This window comes from Equus przewalskii, chromosome 1, assembly GCF_037783145.1.
Source record: "Equus przewalskii isolate Varuska chromosome 1, EquPr2, whole genome shotgun sequence".
NCBI lineage: Eukaryota > Metazoa > Chordata > Mammalia > Perissodactyla > Equidae > Equus > Equus przewalskii.
The window spans coordinates 26,929,802-26,948,017 of record NC_091831.1 but is presented as its reverse complement, the minus strand read 5'-3'; the positions used below and the strand labels follow the sequence as shown (position 1 = coordinate 26,948,017).

General features: G+C 45.1%; 1 protein-coding gene across 4 annotated transcripts in view; it reads left to right on the top strand.

Annotated features, from left to right (window-relative positions):
* The window catches only part of PDCD11 (programmed cell death 11), a 43,953-nt gene that overhangs the window by 4,295 nt on the left and 21,442 nt on the right, over window positions 1–18,216 (top strand). For all 4 annotated transcript variants that reach the window (XM_008542573.2, XM_008542575.2, XM_070633616.1 and 1 more), the window contains exons 5-17: window positions 1,413–1,574; window positions 2,898–3,018; window positions 3,513–3,694; window positions 8,060–8,167; window positions 9,540–9,746; window positions 11,555–11,679; window positions 11,862–11,922; window positions 12,576–12,722; window positions 14,034–14,285; window positions 14,861–14,995; window positions 15,549–15,743; window positions 16,554–16,724; window positions 17,718–17,937. In XM_008542573.2, the coding sequence (XP_008540795.1) occupies window positions 1,413–1,574; window positions 2,898–3,018; window positions 3,513–3,694; window positions 8,060–8,167; window positions 9,540–9,746; window positions 11,555–11,679; window positions 11,862–11,922; window positions 12,576–12,722; window positions 14,034–14,285; window positions 14,861–14,995; window positions 15,549–15,743; window positions 16,554–16,724; window positions 17,718–17,937 (2,086 nt within the window). The remainder of the gene's footprint in view (window positions 1–1,412; window positions 1,575–2,897; window positions 3,019–3,512; window positions 3,695–8,059; window positions 8,168–9,539; window positions 9,747–11,554; window positions 11,680–11,861; window positions 11,923–12,575; window positions 12,723–14,033; window positions 14,286–14,860; window positions 14,996–15,548; window positions 15,744–16,553; window positions 16,725–17,717; window positions 17,938–18,216) is intronic.

Sequence of the window (18,216 nt, the reverse complement as noted above, 5' to 3'; positions counted from 1 at the left end):
AAGGTGCCATGAGAGTTTATAATAGAGGATTTTTTTTGTTTTGTTTTTAAATAAGGGGATTTTGACTTAGTCCAGGGAGTGTGGAAGGCTTCCCTGAGGAAAAGATGCTTGAGCTGCGGTCTGAAGGCTGAGGGTTTACTGTGTAAAGAAGGAAGGGAATCGAGCAGAAGGAGCTCGATACGCAGCAGAGAGAAGGCTACTGTGGCGAGAGCAGAGAGAGCAAGGGAGAGTGTGGTGTGGGATGGGGCTGGAGAGCTGGGTGGAGGCCAGACCATAGTTAGGATTGGTTTTTAATTCTAGAATCAATGGGAAGCTCTTGGAATATTCTCGTTGGGGTGAGTGACATGTAGACAGCATAGAGAAGAGATGGAAGAGGTGTGAGTAGTTGCCTAGAGACCAGTTAGGAGGCTATTGTGGTAGTCCAGGCTTGGAGATGGATGGCAGCTTGGGGTCAGGATTTACTGGGGACTGAGGAGGTAAAGTCAGTGGCTGGTGATGGATTCGATATGGGTGGTGAGGCAGAGAGAAGTGTCAGGAAGGAGTCCTAGGTTTCTGTTGAGCATGACTCGACAGTTGGCCATGCCACCGAGATAGGAAACCTTAAAAGATGTCCTGGGTTGGAAGAGAGGATCGTGATAGGAACTTTTGATATGCTGAGTTTGAGATGCAGTTGAGACATTCGGTAAACAGGTGATTCCAGAGCTCAGGAAAGTCTGGGCTAGAGTCATAAATGTGTGAGACTTCTTTGTGTGGGTGGTAATTGAAGCTATCAAGGGGGAAGAAGTTGCTTAGAGGGAGCAAATAGAGGGAGAAAAGACTAAAAGACTGAGCCTGGAGTAAATACTGTATTTCGATTGCTGAGTAGAAGGAGAGTTGCTGTCAGAAGAAGCAGGAGCGGCCAGAGAGAGAGAGAAGACAACCAGGAAATGAAGGGGCTTGGAAACCAGGGAGAAAATGTTTAAAGAAGGCAGGAGTGATCACCAGTGTTAAACGCTTTTTAAAGGTGGCCTACGAGAAAGACTGCAAAATGGGCTGGGTTTAGCGACGTGGGAATCACTGGTGATTTTCTTGGGAGAGAAAGTGGTGGGGTGAGAGAGGTGGGCCACAGATGCAGTGAGCTGAAGAGCAAGTAGGAGATGAAGAAGTGGAGACAGTGAATACAGACAGCTCTTCTGACAAGTCATTTTACATCTGCCCATTGTGTGGAGGTATTTGGAGGCCTTCTGCTGAGATTCAAGACTGTGACTCGGCCACAGACCCTTCTTCCTCTGTGGGCAAGTGGTTACTCTCTTCATCCGCCTTTTGGGTTCTTTAAGGTCTGAGGATGAAAAACCACTGAGCCAGATGTGAGCAGTGGATTCTTGCTTCAAGGGAGGGGTATGTATCACATCTTTCTCGTTTGTATTATGCAGGACCTGGCCCGCTTGCCTGAACTCTTCTCGCCTGGGATGCTGGTGAGATGTGTGGTGAGCAGTCTGAGCGTCACAGAGAAGGGCAAAAAGAATGTCAAGCTATCTCTGAACCCCAAAAATGTCAACGAAGTATTGAGTGCTGAGGCCCTGAAGCCAGGCATGGTACGGATCTGGGCTCAGGGAAGAGGAGTAGACGATGTGCCTTCCCCCTGCCCTGCCTCCTGGGGAGTGTCTAGACCGCCTTTCCTTCAGCTTAACTGTTACACATGGGCGTGGGTCTTTTCCTGGGAAGTCTCCAGGATGCTTTGGGTACTTAATGGAAATTGAAGACTTGAACCTAATCACGTTACCTGGGAGGGGAGGAAGTCCAAAATTTACTAGTGGCAAAAAAAGTGACTCTAAGCATCCTTATCAGAGGATTTACTACTGCTGAGAAGAAGTTCCTGGAAGTGCCTTACTTACCAAGACTTCTTCACAGATGAAGTCTTTTTCAAGGGCCATCTGGCATTTGTGGGGAATGCTTGAGGGCTGCTCTCTGGAGCAAGAGACAGGGTAGACAGGGCAGTTAGTCTGTCAGCTGCATTAGTGGCTGGCCCGCTCCTGAGTCTCCCAGTCCTGTGACCTAGCTCAGAGCCTGCAAGTCCAGTAGGTACAAAACAGTAAGCTACACTCATATAAGCGCTCTTGTAAATTAAGGGAAGGAGAGCAATATGATCTTGTAAACGTTCAGTTAGAAGTGGTGGAGTTTGAGACAGGCCCTGGAAGTTGTGTAGAAATGGGAGTAGAAGTAAACCAAATTGTAGGAAGTCGACAGGTGTTGAGAGCCTGCTGTATGACAGGTGCTGTTTTACACACGTCGTCTGAGGAAATTCTCACAGCAGCCCTGTGAGGCAGATAGATATCACTGTTGGTATGTTTGAGAAAATGCACTCAGAAACGTTTAAATGACTTGCCAAGGATCAAATAGCTAGTAAGCGTCAGAGCCAGATTTGAATGCCGCACTGCTTCCCATGAAATCTAAAGGAGGTTGGCAAGATTATTTTTTGATGTCTTGGAGGTCTTAGAAAAGACATGATGACAGCTAGAGGGGTAGTTCTGGATTCTCACTAGTCATGGTGCTGGGGGATGACCTTGCGGGGCCATCTGGTTTCTCTCTCTTTGAGTAACATAAAGGTCTTTCCTATCTTCTGAAAATTCTCCAGGGGAGAGACCTCTCTGTCATTCGTTATTCAACTGTGTACGACACTCCTCACTGTCTGGAAACCATAAGATCCTTCAAACTCTGGGAGAATTCAAGTTAATATCTTTCCCTTTTCTATCTTCTAGTGGGATTGAGGTTTAAAGTGAAAATTGAGGGGAGTCGGGTAGGATTATGGGATGATGTTGAGATTGATGGTGGCGGCATTCTCCTTTGGTTGTGCATGTTTGCTGTGTGTCCCGTTACCTCGACTTTTGAACTTTTTGGAATGCTTTCTCTTCCTTCAGCTGCTCACAGGCACCGTGTCCAGCCTAGAAGACCATGGCTATCTAGTGGACATTGGTGTTGCTGGGGCCAGAGCTTTTCTGCCACTGCAGAAAGCGCAGGAGTATATCCGGCAGAACAAAGGTGAGGGGAGGAAGAGGGGCCAGTGCGTGATAGTGAGGTGGTGTATATGGAGATTATATATAAATGCCACTTTGGTGAGTAAAATGACTGACTGGTGAGCCCGAGGCTGTTTGGTTTTGCTAAAATGAGTGGTTAATACAGCTGATAGAAAAGGGAAGATGTATGAAGGGCCAGGGTATCTCTCACCAAGATCTGATGGATCAGTTTCACTTTTTCTCACCTAGAAGATTCTACTGAAATTTGGGCCCCCAGGGCCTCTGAACCAGCATTCTCTTGCCTCACTGAGATTTTCATATTTTTGTGGGGGAATTGATTCTAGATCAGTTAGGGGCACTTCCCTCCCTTCTTGTAGTTGGTCCCTTAGAGATTAGGAATGTGGGGAGTATTATGTGGTAGCTGGGCAGGTCGCCATGCATCCTTTCAGGTGTTGCTTGAGCCCACGTTAAAGGTCCTTCTCATGGAGGTATTTTTCCTTTTTGGGGCTGGGCTTGCAGGTGCTAAACTGAAGGTGGGCCAGTACCTGAACTGCATCATTGAAGAGGTAAAAGGCAGCGGAGGAGTTGTTAGTCTGTCTATTGGTCATTCAGAAGTTTCTACTGCCATTGCTACTGAGGAGCATAACTGGACCCTTAATAACTTGCTGCCAGGGCTGGTAGTTAAAGCCCAGGTACAGAAGGTAAGCCATTCATTGTTACTACTGTTTTCTAAAATAACAGTACTTCTTATTGAAGTAGTACCTGCACACAGTCTAAAATTGTGCCATCTAGTAAGGTAGCCACTGGTCACATGTGGCCATTGAGCGCTTGAAATGTAGCCAGTACCACATATTGAAATGGTCATACGTTGGATATACTGATAGACAACATTTCACGTGTGTTGTCATAACTTGTTGCTGGAGGAGTTACTTTGTGACTCCACTGGGAGAGAACTCTTGTAAGCTTGCACTTGGTTTCTTTCGGACTGTTAAATAAACTATTAAAATAAATTTCACCTGTTTCTTTGTAGTTTTTAAAATGTGACTGCTAGAAAATTGCATGTGTGGCTTAGATTTCTGTTGGACAGATCTTCTCTAAAAGATCAAATAGTATTAGAAGACTTTTAATGAAGAACTGTTTCATCCCCCCAACCCCCATCTTTAACTCTGTTAGTTTATCTTTTGAAATTTACCTCTGTATTTCTAAGTAATTAGCCTCTGCTGTCGTCTCTTGGTTTATCAGTTGTAGGCATTGAGTTGTAACTTCTTATCACGGTAGATAAGACTTGGCTCTCTTGATTTTCCCTTCCCTTCCCCAACCTCCCAGCAGTGGCATATTAAAACTTTGATTAAATCAGTATTCAGTATTTAAATTAGGATGACTGTGTACATATTGTGCACTGTTGAGCTAGGTAATATAATATGACTTTCTTGAATAGCTTTTTTTCTCTGTTGTTGATAATCAGCTTTGTTTTAGTCATTTACCAAAATGTATTCCTGCTTATCAGTATTTCTTCACACATCCTGTAGTTATTTTCCTCTCACTACAATTTTCCGTGTTTTCAAACCCTTTAAATAGTCTCTTAGTTACTTTTTTTTCCGACCTGGAGTCCTTTTTACTGTCCTCCTGCTCCAGCCTGGACTGGTTGCTCTGTAGAGCTCCTGCAGAGCTGGTGTGCTGGGACTTCCCTTCTGTGTTATCCTGGATCCTTCGCCACTCTCTTGTACTGGAGCCTTCTTTGATTCCATGTATTTCTCTTCTTTAATTTGCTCCCTCATTTTAATGTGGCACATTCTTCAGAAGCATCCTCAGAAAGGTACGTGGGAGGTTAATTGCTTGACCTAGTGTGTTGGGGATCCCCAAGACCACTCCCAGGTTGGATGATTCACTAGGAAGACTCACAGGACCCAGCATAGTGGTACTGACAGCTGTGATTGATTGCAGTGAAAGGAGGCAAAGCAAAATCAGCAAAAGGAAAGCCCCATGGAGTGAAGCCCAGAAGAAACGAGGCACAAGCCTCTGAGAGTTCTCTCCCAGCAGAGTCACAAAGGGTGTACTTAATTCCTCCAGCAACAAGTTATGACAACACATGTGAAATGTTGTCTGCAAGGAAGCTCATTAGAAACTCTGCCTGGGGGTTTTTATTGGGGCTGGTCACGTAGGCACCCTCTGCCTGGCATCTACCAAAATCCAGACTCTCAGAAGGAGAGTGAGTGTTTAACATAAGACAGATTGTTTGCACAAACAGGTTAAGTACAGTGAGCTGCTCAGTTCTGGGAGTGTTGGGAACGGAATCTAAGTTCCCACCCACCAGCCGAGGGCCAACCTCGCAAGCAGGCTTTTCTAAGGAGCTCAGTCTCCCGTTGGCTATGTTAACTCTTTTCTGCATACCTACTATGTCTGAAAACGTCTTTGTTCTACTCTTACGTGTGGTTGGTAATTAGGCTGGGTTTAGAATTCTAGGGCAAAGGTAACTCGGAGTTTTGAAGTCTGTATTCCCATTGTCACTGGCCTCTGTTTGTGTTGAAAAGTCTGATTTTATTTTGATTCCTCCTCTTTGTATATGTTTTTTCTTTTTGGAAGAGTTCAAGGAGCTTGTCTTTATCCTTTTTACTTTAAAATTCCATGATGATGTGCTTCACTCTGGCTCTCTCTCCATTTATTTGTGCTAGACTCCTGCAATCCAGAAATGCAGATCCTTCAGTTCTGAGAAAGTTTCTTGTGTTGTTGTTCTTTTTCTCAATTTTTAAATTGAGATATAATTCATATATAGTTGTAGTAAGATTCACCGTTTTGAAGTGTATCGTTCAGTGGTTTTTTTAGTGTATTCACAAAGGTGTGTAAGCCATTACCACTATTTAATTCCAGAAGATTTTCATCACCCCAGTAAGAAAACCTGAAACCACTGGTGGTCACTCTCCACTCCTCCCTCCCTCTAGCTCCTGGCAACCACTGATGTACTTTTTTGTCTCTAGGTTTGCCTAGTCTGGATATTTCCTATAAATGGAATCATGCAATATGTGGTCTTTTGTGTCTGGTTATGTGACTGAGCATGTTTTCAAGGTTCATCCATGTTGTGGCATGTGTCAATGATTTATTCCTTTTTATGGCTGAATGATATTCCATCACATGGATATAGCACATTTTGTTTGTCCATTCATCAGTTGGTGGACATTTGGGTTGTTCCTACTTTTGGCTTTTGTGACTAATGCTGCTATGGAATCCATGTGTACGTTTTTGTGTGGACATGTGCTTTCATTCCTGTTGGGTGTAGACCTAGGAATGGAACTGCTGGGTTACATAGTAACTCTACATTTAACTTTCTGGGGAACAGCCAAAGTGTCTGCACTGTTTCGCATTCCCACCCGCAATGTAAGGGGTCTAATTTCTCTACATTCTCACAAACACTTGTTCTTGTCCTTCTTTTATTATAACCATCCTAGTGGGTGGGAAGTAGTACCTCATTGTGATTTTGATTTGCATTTCTCTAATGATTAGTTATGTTGAGCATCTTTGCGTGGGCTTATTGGCCATTTGTGTATATTCTTTGGAGAAATATTTATTCAAAAGTCTTTTGCTCATTTTAAAATTAGGTTGTCTTTTTATCGTTAAGTTGTAAGAGTTCTTTATATTTTCTGGATCCTAGCCCCTTATCAGATCTTGTTTTTGTTTGTTTTAAAGTATAATTTCCTCTTCTTTTTCTGTAATTCCTGTTAATATGATGTTAGACTTCATGGATTAATTCTCTAATTTTCTTATCTTTTCCTCTATTCTTATCTTTGTTTTGATATATGCATGCATTTGTCTATATCCTACCTTCTGGGAATCTCTCAACTTTAACTTCCCATTCTCTGTTGAATTTTAGTTTTGACTGTCGTACTATGAGTGAGGCACTGAAAAACTCCTAGGAAGTCTGCGTGCCTCGGTGGGACTTGCTGACTGGCTGACTTCACTGTCAGGATCTGGAGCTAGCAGACTTTCTCTGGGCAACCTCCAAATATCATTGTTAGAAGTCTCCTCTGGCATATTAGATTTCTCTAGAAAGGATCTACTGACTTCCACCCAGGAGGGTATAAATAAGCCTGACTGCCTGAGACCAGGTGGGAGAAAGGGGCTGGATGTCTCCGTGTCTATATCCATACGACATTCAGAATTTTTCTTTTTTTTTTTTTTTTTTAAAGATTGGCACCTGAGCTAACAACTATTGCCAATCTTTTTTTTCCCCCCTCCTGTTTTATGTCCCCAACCCCCCCAGTACATGGTTGTATATCTTAGTTGCAGGTCCTTCTAGTTGTGGGATGTGGGATGCCACCTCACCGTGGCCTGAGGAGCAAGGCCATGTCTGCACCCAGGATCCGAACCCTGGGCCGCCACAGTGGAGCGTGCGAACTTAACCACTCGGCCACGGAGCCGGCCCCCAGAATTTTTCTTAATCCACATTTTCAGTGTTTGCACTCTTGCTGTGTTTTGAGTCTGGTACCATTTTCCTGGGGAATAACTCTCCCATTGCGTGTGGAGATAGGAGAGGGGTGGATCTATAAGGTGAGAAGAGGACCTTGGGATCTGACCTAGTTTCCCTGATTTCAGTCATCTACCTCATTGCTCTCTTTTGAGGTGCTTCTCATCTCTAATTCCTTGGCTTTTGGGGTCTCTGCAGGGTGAACTGGCCCGCTCATGGTCAGTATCTCCCTTTTGCAAGCACTTGGATTTTACCTTCTTAGTCTGGGCAAATCACCAAGTTAGCAATAATTTGTATAAGTTATCAGGCTGGCAGTTCCCCGAGGATCCTTGTACAAAGCGCCCTCCATCCCTTTGGGAAGTCCTGAGGGTGGGAGGGCTGATGTCCTGTCGATCTGGAAGGGGGTGAGCTTACTGAATAAAGAAGCAGGCAGTGCCAGGAGTTGTTCTGCCACTTAATTTTATAGGAAGAAAGATTGATATAGTTCAGCTGGGGGAAGAGAGAGACGGTTATCATGGAAAATGTGGCACTGAGTATGAACAGCATCTCTCACATTCTTGATTCCTTCAGACATATGTTTTTCATAACTTGTTCTGTTTATTTCTAGGTGACTCCGCTTGGCCTTACGCTAAACTTCCTCTCATTCTTCACTGGCCTGGTTGACTTTATGCACCTGGATCCCAAGAAAGCTGGAAAATATTTCTCAAATCAAGCAGTAAGAAATGTTGCTCCTGTCTTTTCTTTTCTTGATTCCAGTGTGTCCCAATCCAGTAAGACAGCTAGCTACAGGGCAGGTCCTAGGGCTGCCTGTGGACAAGTGTCAGAGAGGAGGTGAGGGCAATAAGAAGTGTTTTGGAAGGACCTCAAGAAACTACCAGTGGTTAAAGAAGAAGCCCGTGGAGGAGAAGGCAACGTTTAGTTTTTATTTCATATTCTTTTATATAGTTTGATTTCCTTTTTTGATAGTGAATCTTTTGCTTTTATAGTTTAAAGTGATGTATTTTTTTATTTTTTAATTTTGTCTAAAGATTGGCCGTGAGCTAACATCTGTTGCCAATCTTTTTCTTTTTCTTTTTCTTCTTCTCCCCAAAGCCCCTCAGTGCATAGTTGTATCTTCTAGTTGTAGGTCCTTCTGGTTCTGCTGTGTGGGACGCCAGCTGAGCATGGCTTGATGAGTGGTGCTAATTCCATGCCCAGGATCCAAACCAGCAAAACCCTGGGCTGCCAAAGCAGAGCACGTGAACTTAACCACTCAGCCATGGGGCTGGCTCTAAAGTGATTTAGAAGAATATTTAACATAAGAGAACTACATATATGTTTAAATAGGAAAATGTGGTTTAAAAAGTGGTGTGAGTAATATAGATCCAATTTTGAAAAAAAACTTTAAAAAGAGTACACCTGGTTAAGATACTGGAAGATTATGCCATCAAGTTAATAGTGATTTAACTCTGGGTGATTTTTCTACCCTTATCTAATATTCAAATTTTCTACAATGAATATGGATTTTGGGAAGAAAATCCCAATATATGTTATTCAGAATTTTTAAAAAATCCTGATATGATTTTTTTTTCTGTTCGTTTTTGTTTTTAACAGTAATGCATGCTAATGGAAGCTATAGAGACTTTTTTTTAAAGTAAAAATAAGGTTTTTCACCACCTAGTGATAATATTATTAACATTTTGGTAAATCTCTTTCTAGTCATTTTTTTCTCTCTGTAGTTGTATTTGCAGAACTGAGACATTTTACATGCTTTAACCTTGCAGTCAGAGCAGGCTGTTCTGGTGTTTCCAATGAGCTCTGATGTAGTGGTGCCAGTACATGGTTTCTGTTGCATATGAGTTAGCCTCATGGTGTTGAGGGGACGCTGGTATATTTTTCCTGGCCTTGAGTAAGCTTTGATTTAGTTGGACATAGTCCCTCTGGAACACTTTGTTTGAATTTTTGCATGCTGTTTGCACAAGCCGGTTTTCGTGCTTATGTCCACAACCTGGTCAGCACATGGCGAGTCTTAACCTCAGAAAGTCTGCTGCAGGTGCCTTGTCTCCTGTCTGCCTCCTCCTGCTCATTTTGCCTTTTCCCTTGTCTAGGTGCGGGCCTGTGTCCTCTGTGTCCATCCTCGGACCAGAGCTGTGCGGCTGAGCCTGCGTCCCGTCTTCCTGCAGCCTGGGCGCCCCCTCACCCGGCTCTCTTGCCAGCATCTGGGAGCTGTGCTGGATAACGTTCCTGTCCAGGGCTTTTTCAGCAAGGCCGGGGCCACCTTTAGGCTGAAGGATGGGGCTCTGGCCTATGCCCGGGTAAGGAGGCTCTTTGTTTTGTCAGGGATCTTATCACTAGAAGCTTTTGGGACTCATGGGTCCTCTTCTGCTTTCTTCATCCCTTGGTATCAGTTTCCTATTTCTGAATATCCCCAAGTGAGGCAGACTGTTCACAGGGACTAGAACAGTGTCTATTTGTTATGTTAGGATGTCTTAGAATCAGTTTGACATGTTTGATAACTAGTCAATAGTAGGTACAAGAATGAATTAGGATCTACACCAGGGCTTGGCAAAGCTTTTCTTTTCTTTCTTTCTTTTTTTTTTTGGCTGAGGAAGATTTTCCCTGAGCTAACATCTGCTTCCAGTCTTCCTCTTTTTGTATGTGAGCTGCTGCCACTGCGTCACCACCGACACGAGTGATGTAGGTCAGCACCCAGGAACCAAACCTGGGCCACCTAAGTGGACTGTGCCAAACTTAACCACTAGGCCCCCAAGGCTGGCCCAGCAAAGCTTTTCTTAAAGGGCTGGATGGTACATATTTTAGACCTCTGGGCTATACAGTCTCTGTCCTAACTACTCAACTCTGTTGTTACAGCCTGAAAGTAGCCATAGACAGTATGTGAATGAACGGGCATTGGTGCGCTCCAGTACAGCTTTTACAGCCATGCGTCGTTTAGCAACAGGGATATTTCTGAGAAATGCGTTGTTAGGCAATTTTGTTGTTCTGTGAACATCATAAAATGTACTGAAGGGGAACAAAATTTGTCACCCCAAAATGTATCTCTTTAACATGAAGATTATTTTAGGCTGATTATTTTTAGGAAACAAAAGACTCAGGAAGTTTTTCTTATTACCTTTCCTTAATGCCTTAAAAGAATTCAGATAAAAAATTCTGCCTCAGTTAGGGGTTACCAGAGGAGAAGGAGGTTGGGGGTGGGCATAAAGGGTAAAGGGGCACATATATATATGGCGACTAACAAATAATGTACAACTGAAATTTCACAATGTTATAAACTATTATGACCTCAATAAAATAAAATTTTAAAAAATTCTTAAAAAAAAAATTCCTGTCTCAAGAAGCAGGCTATCACCTTAGCATGACATGAACTAGATGGTAGACAGGGAGGAACCTAGAACAGCATATTTGTTTGGCTCCCCTCTGTGTTCTGTTTCTGTGTGGCCAAACACTTGTTTTTCACACATGTGCTCCTTTTTACCTACCTCTGATTTGCCTGCCTTTCCTTTGAAGTCTCTGACTCTCCCCACTGCCAATATGTTCTTTTGTCTTTAGGTGAGGATGGTATTTGAGATGAAGGCTTCCGCCATTTTGGCGAGTTACTTGGTTTTTCTGAGTTTCTCCCATGTATGCATGTTATTCAACTTCTCTTTTTCTTCTGTTAATCTGTCTCATGTCAATTTAATTCTTAGATCAGCCAGAAGAACCTAGAAGGGTAGAAGAAAATATCTTCCTTCCCTACAGTACCCAAACCTAGATGATATAGCCTCCTACACACCTAGGCTACATGGTACTAATCTTATGGGACCACCGTCATATACGCTGTCTGTCATTGACCAAAACATCATTACGCAGTGCATGACGGTATTTGCAGAAATAGGCACTGACTTGTGAGCTTTAATTTACTGACCCATGATCTAGAGTATCCTCTGACCTTATGGAGATTCTATGATAGTAAACACCAGTTTTTTAGTTAGAGGAATAACAGGTAATCAGAGTACTGTTTTTATCATAGGTGATAAATGTGTTGTGTCATCTTGGTGTACTTTGATGTCTGATTGCCTCAGATCTGTTGTCTCTTGCTTGTCCTTAATCACTTGGTACTTCGTAGCTCAGCCATCTCTCCGATCCTAAGAATGTCTTCAATCCTGAGACCTTCAAGCCAGGGAACACTCACAAGTGTAGAATCATCGACTACAGCCAAATGGATGAACTGGCTTTGCTGTCTCTGCGGACGTAAGTCTGTCATTAACACGTGTGGGCTGTAGAGCTGTGCTGCTGGGCAGGTGCAAATTCACACTTTCTCCTGGCCTGGCCCTGGGAGGGTGTCGTTTCTTGCCAACGTGATTGCAGTAGCCCTGAATTTTAGGCAGCCTCTATCCTACTGCATTTAATCTTGTATTTTTCTTTTGTTTTAGGTCTGTTATTGAAGCTCAGTATCTTAGATATCATGACATTAAACCTGGGGCATTGGTAAAGGTAAGGCCTCAAACATATAGTTAGTTACCCTCCCAACTTCAGACATTCTTTAGTTCACAGGTTAACGGTCAGCTTGTTAGTCCTCGTGTGAGCACATTTAAAGTCATGTTCCTTGTCTCTGCCTGCTAACTGGAATTTCTTTTTCTTCCCTTGGATAATTTGTAATTAATTTTAAGGGAAGGTCTTACTCGCACCACCCAACAACACAGAGGCAGTAGGTCATAACTCCTGGGATTTGATGGTGTTTTTTTAGACCAGGTCAAAAATTAGTTCTGTGATAATTGAGCTACCAAGGATATTAGTAAGAAGCCAGTTCCAGTGGCCTCTCCAGGCCAATCATTTAGCCCTAGTTGAGCAGCTCCTCTTTATATGCAGAGTTCATTCCTTAGAAGACATAGTCCCTTCCTTTGGAGAAGGTACTGGTAAGGGAGACAAGACATGCTCACACAAAAAGAGGTGAAGGTTGCCATAAATAAACCCAATTGCATCCAGATCAGTGTAGGGTATGTGCTTTACCCCTGTGAGATCTGGAATAACTGGCACAGTTAGCCCAGGAAGCTGGGCTTTGAAAGAGGGGTGACGTGCTTTGTTTTAAGAGCTGGAGGAAAGAGCATGCTTGAGTCATCATGCCATCTTTTCTTTGGACTCACCAGGGCACGGTACTGACCATAAAGCCATATGGGATGCTGGTGAAGGTGGGTGAGCAAATCAGGGGCCTGGTACCTCCCATGCACCTGGCTGACATCCTGATGAAGAATCCAGAGAAGAAGTACCGCACTGGGGATGAGGTCAAGTGTCGGGTGAGCCTCCTGAAGGGTCTCTGGTGGGTTTTTGACCACATGGGAAGAGAGTAGTGCTTCTCAGCTGAAGTTTCTGCCTTTTTCCACTAAATGACCTTAACATCTGCAGTGCTGTGCCTGGCATTGGGAGGAGGAAGCTGAGTCCCTGCTCTTGAGAATTATGTAGTATAATTGAGAATTAAAATATCCATAATGAAGAGAGCCAGGCCAGTGTGTGACCTTTTGCCACATGGTTTGGTGCAGGCTCCATGCTGTAGTCATACCTCAGAAAGGGGAGGTGAGGGTGGGCTGGGGCAGAAAGGATCACTGATGATATATATCAATGGCAACTATCGTGTAATGTGTGCTCTGTGCCAGTTACAGTGCTAGGCATGGGACGTGCATTATTTTATTTAATTCATAAGACGGCCTTATAGAGTAAGAACAGTTGTCCTCATTTTTCAGGTGGGGAAATTAAAGCTTAGGGAAGCCAAGTATCTTGCCTGAAGTCACACAGCTAATAAATGGCAGAACCATTTTCAAATCAGCTCTATATGACAATGATGTCTTCTTGATTTCTGGCAGCGGTGGGACTTGAACTAGAAAGGATGGGTAGGATTTGGAAGGTTGAGGAGGAGTAAAGGGTGTGCCAGGCACAGAAATAACCCAGACAAAGCTTCCAGAACTTGAGTGGTTTATAGCAAAGGCTTGAATCCCAAGAGAAGCTTCGTAGTTGTGAAGATTAAGTGTGATAATACACAGTGCTTAGCATAGGGCATAGTGTGTGTAGGCATTCAGAATGTTAGATTTTCTTATTGTCGTTTTATCTCATTACTATTGAGTCAACAAAGATATTGATTATCCCTTTGTGCAAAATTTTATAGTAGTGCGGTCAGGAGGTTAGAAATGGAGGGATTTCTCTGCCCTCAAGGAGATGACCTCCTGAGGGATGAGAGATGGTTGGCTCTCTCAGTCTTAGTTTGTAGCTAATATTCAGCAGTATTGAGGGGGTAAATTGGTTTAGTCATTCATTCTGTTGGACGAGATGCAGGTGGTCTAGGAGGGAGCTAAGGCAGCGTAGAAGTGAGATAATGAGTGTCACTGCAGGCCCGGGGGGGTGATTTATGGGAGGAAGTAGATTTGAAATAGAGGTGAGCACTCTCTAGATTGTCATCCAGCAGGATGCAGGGAGGATCTGTGGCTGAAATTATTCTCAGAGGGAAGAGCAGGTTCTTAGAGACTATGGCCCCTGGGTTAGGGGGCTGTGGAGACTACCAGCTAGTGGCTCTCTTGGTAATGGTGACTTGATGACAGCCAGTATCCTTTCCCTAGGTTCTGCTTTGTGACCCTGAAGCCAGGAAGCTGATGATGACCCTGAAGAAAACCCTGGTTGAGTCCAAACTACCTGCCATTACCTGCTATGCTGATGCCAAGCCTGGTCTGCAGACACACGGCTTTATCCTCAGGGTCAAGGACTATGGCTGCATTGTGAAGTTCTACAATGATGTGCAGGGACTAGTGCCCAAGCATGAGCTCAGTGCCGAGTATGTCCCTGACCCAGAGAGGGTCTTTTACGCTGGCCAGGTAACCCTTTCCGTGGACAAGCTCCTACCCTTAGTGACCCCATGAACACAGATTTGAAGTAGTAGGAGGGCTACTGTTTAAGGGATAAGGAAGACAGCATGTGGGGCAGTGGGCCTGAGCCAGCTAAGCAGAGGAGATGGGAACAGAGTAGAGAGAAATCCTCAAGGGGGTTCAACGGAAGCCAGTAAGCTAATGAACCTCAGGCCCACAACCTGAAAGCAGTCTTTACCTATAATACGCTGGTGTCCGACACATCAGAAAGTGTTCTGGGGCCACTGTCACCACAAGGGGGCACTGCCATAAAACTGGTGAGCCTGGGTCTGTCTAGGAAAAATAATTTTTTAAAACTTGGGTTTATACCAAAAACATTCATTCATGTCTTCCTTTCACCCAAAAGGCTGACTTGTGGGGATTGTGTGCAGCTCGTGGTACGTTTCTTTTCACTGCCTTCTGGTCTGATCCAGGGTCTTGGTGGAGCTCCCAAGGCCTCCGCAGTGCTCATGGAGGGCCCCTCTCTGCAGGGCCTGACGGGCCTGCTGGGAGGAGTTAGCCAGGCAGGCATGGTTTCTCACCAGGTGGTGAAGGTGGTGGTGCTGAACTGTGAGCCGTCCAAGGAGAGGATGCTGTTGTCCTTCAAGCTGTTGAGTGATTCAAAGAAAGAGTGTGCTGGACACAATCAGAAGAAAAGAAGAGCTGTTAATGTTGGGCAGGTACCTGGACTTCTCCAGACAAGTTATTTTAGTTTACAGTGGCAGAGAGCAGGGTGCTACTGACACATGGGGTCCTGGAACCCGTGGAGGGGAAAGATCAAGGTAGCTAGCAAAGATTCTGGGACTGGAGAGTATTGAGTTTCTTGAGAGATGATGTCATATATGTTCTTTCCTATGTGTCAGAACCAATGGAAGTTGTCTAGGAAAGGAAAGTTCTGTTGTGGTATGGCTTTTCGGCAGTATCCTGCTGCCCTCTTTCCTCTCTGGTCCCTAGGGCCAGCCTGCAAGACTGTCTTTCCTCTGGGACCCAGTGGAGGGACTTGGGAGAGGAGTGACGTGAGCGCACAGATGGGTCCTGGTGTGGCGCGGGTGTGCATGCATGTTGGGTCCTTGAAGGGTGGTGTGGGGTGTGGAAGAAAGCTGCTTCTCTGATCTTGACCTCTCAGTCATCCCTGGTGCTGGAATTTGATGCCTCTGGTCTCCACCTGACCCAGATGAGGTTGCTTTCTGCTCAACACAAGTGCTATTTTTTGTCTTTCTCTTTTCTGGGTAGTTGGTGGACGTGAAGGTGTTAGAGAAGACCAAAGATGGGCTGGAGGTGGCTGTCCTGCCCCACAACATTCCTGCTTTTCTCCCCACACCTCATCTGTCAGACCATGTTGCCAACGGCCCACTGTTGTATCACTGGCTCCAGGCTGGCGACACCCTGCACAGAGTCCTGTGTCTGAGCCAGAGTGAGAGACATGTTGTATCCTTTACTGGTATCTGGGGAGCTGTGGGCCCTGGCGGCTCAGGCTCTGCTCTTAGTTGGAAACTCCATGGGAAAAAGTCAGCTATTTGACTTCGGAAATACCTCCATAAAACCGAACCAGTGGCCAAGCCTGCACTTTCCATCTATTCTTCTGGTGGAAAGTAGGAACAGGATTGAAGTGCTGCCAGCAGATACTGGTGGTAAGGGCAGAGTGGGAGTCCAGGGTATTGGGGAGGCGGCAGTGTGGCCTGCCAGGCCCAGGAGGATATTCCCAGTAGCACGTCTAGCCTTCTTGCACTCAGTGCTTGCCCCTTGAGCTGGAACAGTGAATAAGGTAGCTGTGGTCCTCCTCCTTTCTTTCCCCTTTTTCTCCCTTCCACCCCACTCCCCCCGCCAGGGGTTGGTTACTTTGAAGATGGGGACAGTGGAGGGTTGTGTCATGGCAGATCCAGCTGCCAAGCCACAGGGATGAACCGTTCCCTGTTTGGTTCCCTCCAGTAATCCTGGAGATGAATTAATAAGGAAAGGAATAAAACAGTGGTTCTCAAACTTACGTGTGCATCAGAATCACCTTCAGGGCTTATTCAAACACAGCTTGCTGGGCCCACCCCAGAGTTTCTAATTTCAGTAGGTCTGGGCGTGGTGCTCAAGAATTTGCATTTCTGACAAGATCCAAGTGATGCTGCTGCTGCTGATCTGCACACTTAGAGAATCCTGCAGGAGATGGTGGAGAGTGGAGAAAGGAGATGGGAGAGATGGACATTTCCTCAGTCCTTTCTGGGACATTCCTTAATGAGGTGCCACTAGCTCCTTTGCAGGAAACCAGCTTTGGTCTCCACAGTAGAAGGTGGCCAGGATCCCAAGAGCTTCTCAGAAATCCATCCTGGAATGCTGCTCATCGGTTTTGTGAAGAGCATCAAGGACTATGGTGTGTTCGTCCAGTTCCCCTCAGGTCTTAGTGGACTGGCCCCCAAAGCTGTAAGTTCAGCTCCATGCACAAAGGCCTTTGAGGAGACAACAGAGTCGGGGAACCTGAGGGTGGTGGGAAAGAGCAGGATGCTTTGATCCTTGAACATTTGTCAGGGGCGTGATATAGGAGCTGAGATTCAGTCCTTGTTCCTCTTGCCCAGTCCTGTGTCCTGGCTCAGGGCTGTGTCCTCCTGGAGAAAGGGGCACCTTTTCTACTTCATTCTACAACATTGGGTAGGCAGCTGGTGACCAAGAAGGCTTTATTCTCCACTGTGGTGATACTGAGCTTGTTTTTTGTACTCAGCATGTTTAGACATGGAAATTGATTTTCCCGAGCAGCTGTGTACAGGTTTTGTAGCTCTTGGAATTTTTGAGGTTTTAAGGTGCCAGAATACCCTTCAAATTATTACCTCCCCCGTCCATGTCATTGAATCATAACTTTTGGACTAGAAAAGATCCTAGCAATTGCATAGTTGAACCCTCTCTTATGCCTGCTGAGTAAACTGAGACTCAGAGTGGGGAGGAATCTTACCAAAGTCAGTGTAAGACAGTGGTCCGCAAATGGCTTCTCTCTCATTCCTGCCACAGATAAGTCCTAAATGTTTCTTCCTTTTCAGAGGGCTGTCTCCCTGATGTTTTGCCTGGGCAGATCTCATTTACGTCTCCTGCCAGAACAATTTTGAAAATGGGAACAGCGGGGAGGACCTCAGAAAAATGCGTAGTGAGGATTGCCATTCGGTGTCAAAGACATGGACAGTGAGGTGTCCCTCTGGCTTGCCATTAATGTGCCTTCTCGGCTACGTGCCCTCTAGAAGGCTGGATTGGGCAGCCAGGGCCTCTCCTATATTTTTATGGAAGGAGAGTAGAGTTTTACTTAGGACTGGGGGGAACTTCCTGGGTCCCATCTTCCCCCTCCCACACTCTATTTTGGGTGCATTAAGTGGGTTGTCTTAATAGGAACTTCCTTTGCTTTCTCCATTTTCTGCCCATTCTTCCCGTCAGATCATGAGTGACAAGTTTGTGACCTCCACAAGTGACCACTTTGTCGAGGGGCAGACAGTGGTTGCGAAGGTGACCAACGTGGACGAGGAGAAGCAGCGGATGCTCCTGTCACTGCGGCTCTCGGACTGCACCCTGGGGGACCTGGCTACCACCAGCCTCCTCCTCCTGAGCCAGTGCCTAGAGGAGCGGCAGGGTGTGCGCAGCCTCATGAGCAACCGAGGTGGGGGCAGGAGGGCAGAGGATGAGGGTTGGGTGGAGAGTGTGTGTTTTAAGTAATGCCTTTCTGTTCTGATGAGTTGTTGGGCTTCCCAGAATTAAAAAAAAAAAAAAAATTGGTAAACTTTTTAATGGGAGTATGACCTGCAGAAGGTACGCAAATCATTAAGTGTACAGCTCAGTAAATGTTTATAAAATGAACGCCCTTGTTTAACTACCACCCAGATTCAGGTAAAGATCATTACCAGCATCCCAGACCCCTCTGTGCTCCCTCCCAGTCCAG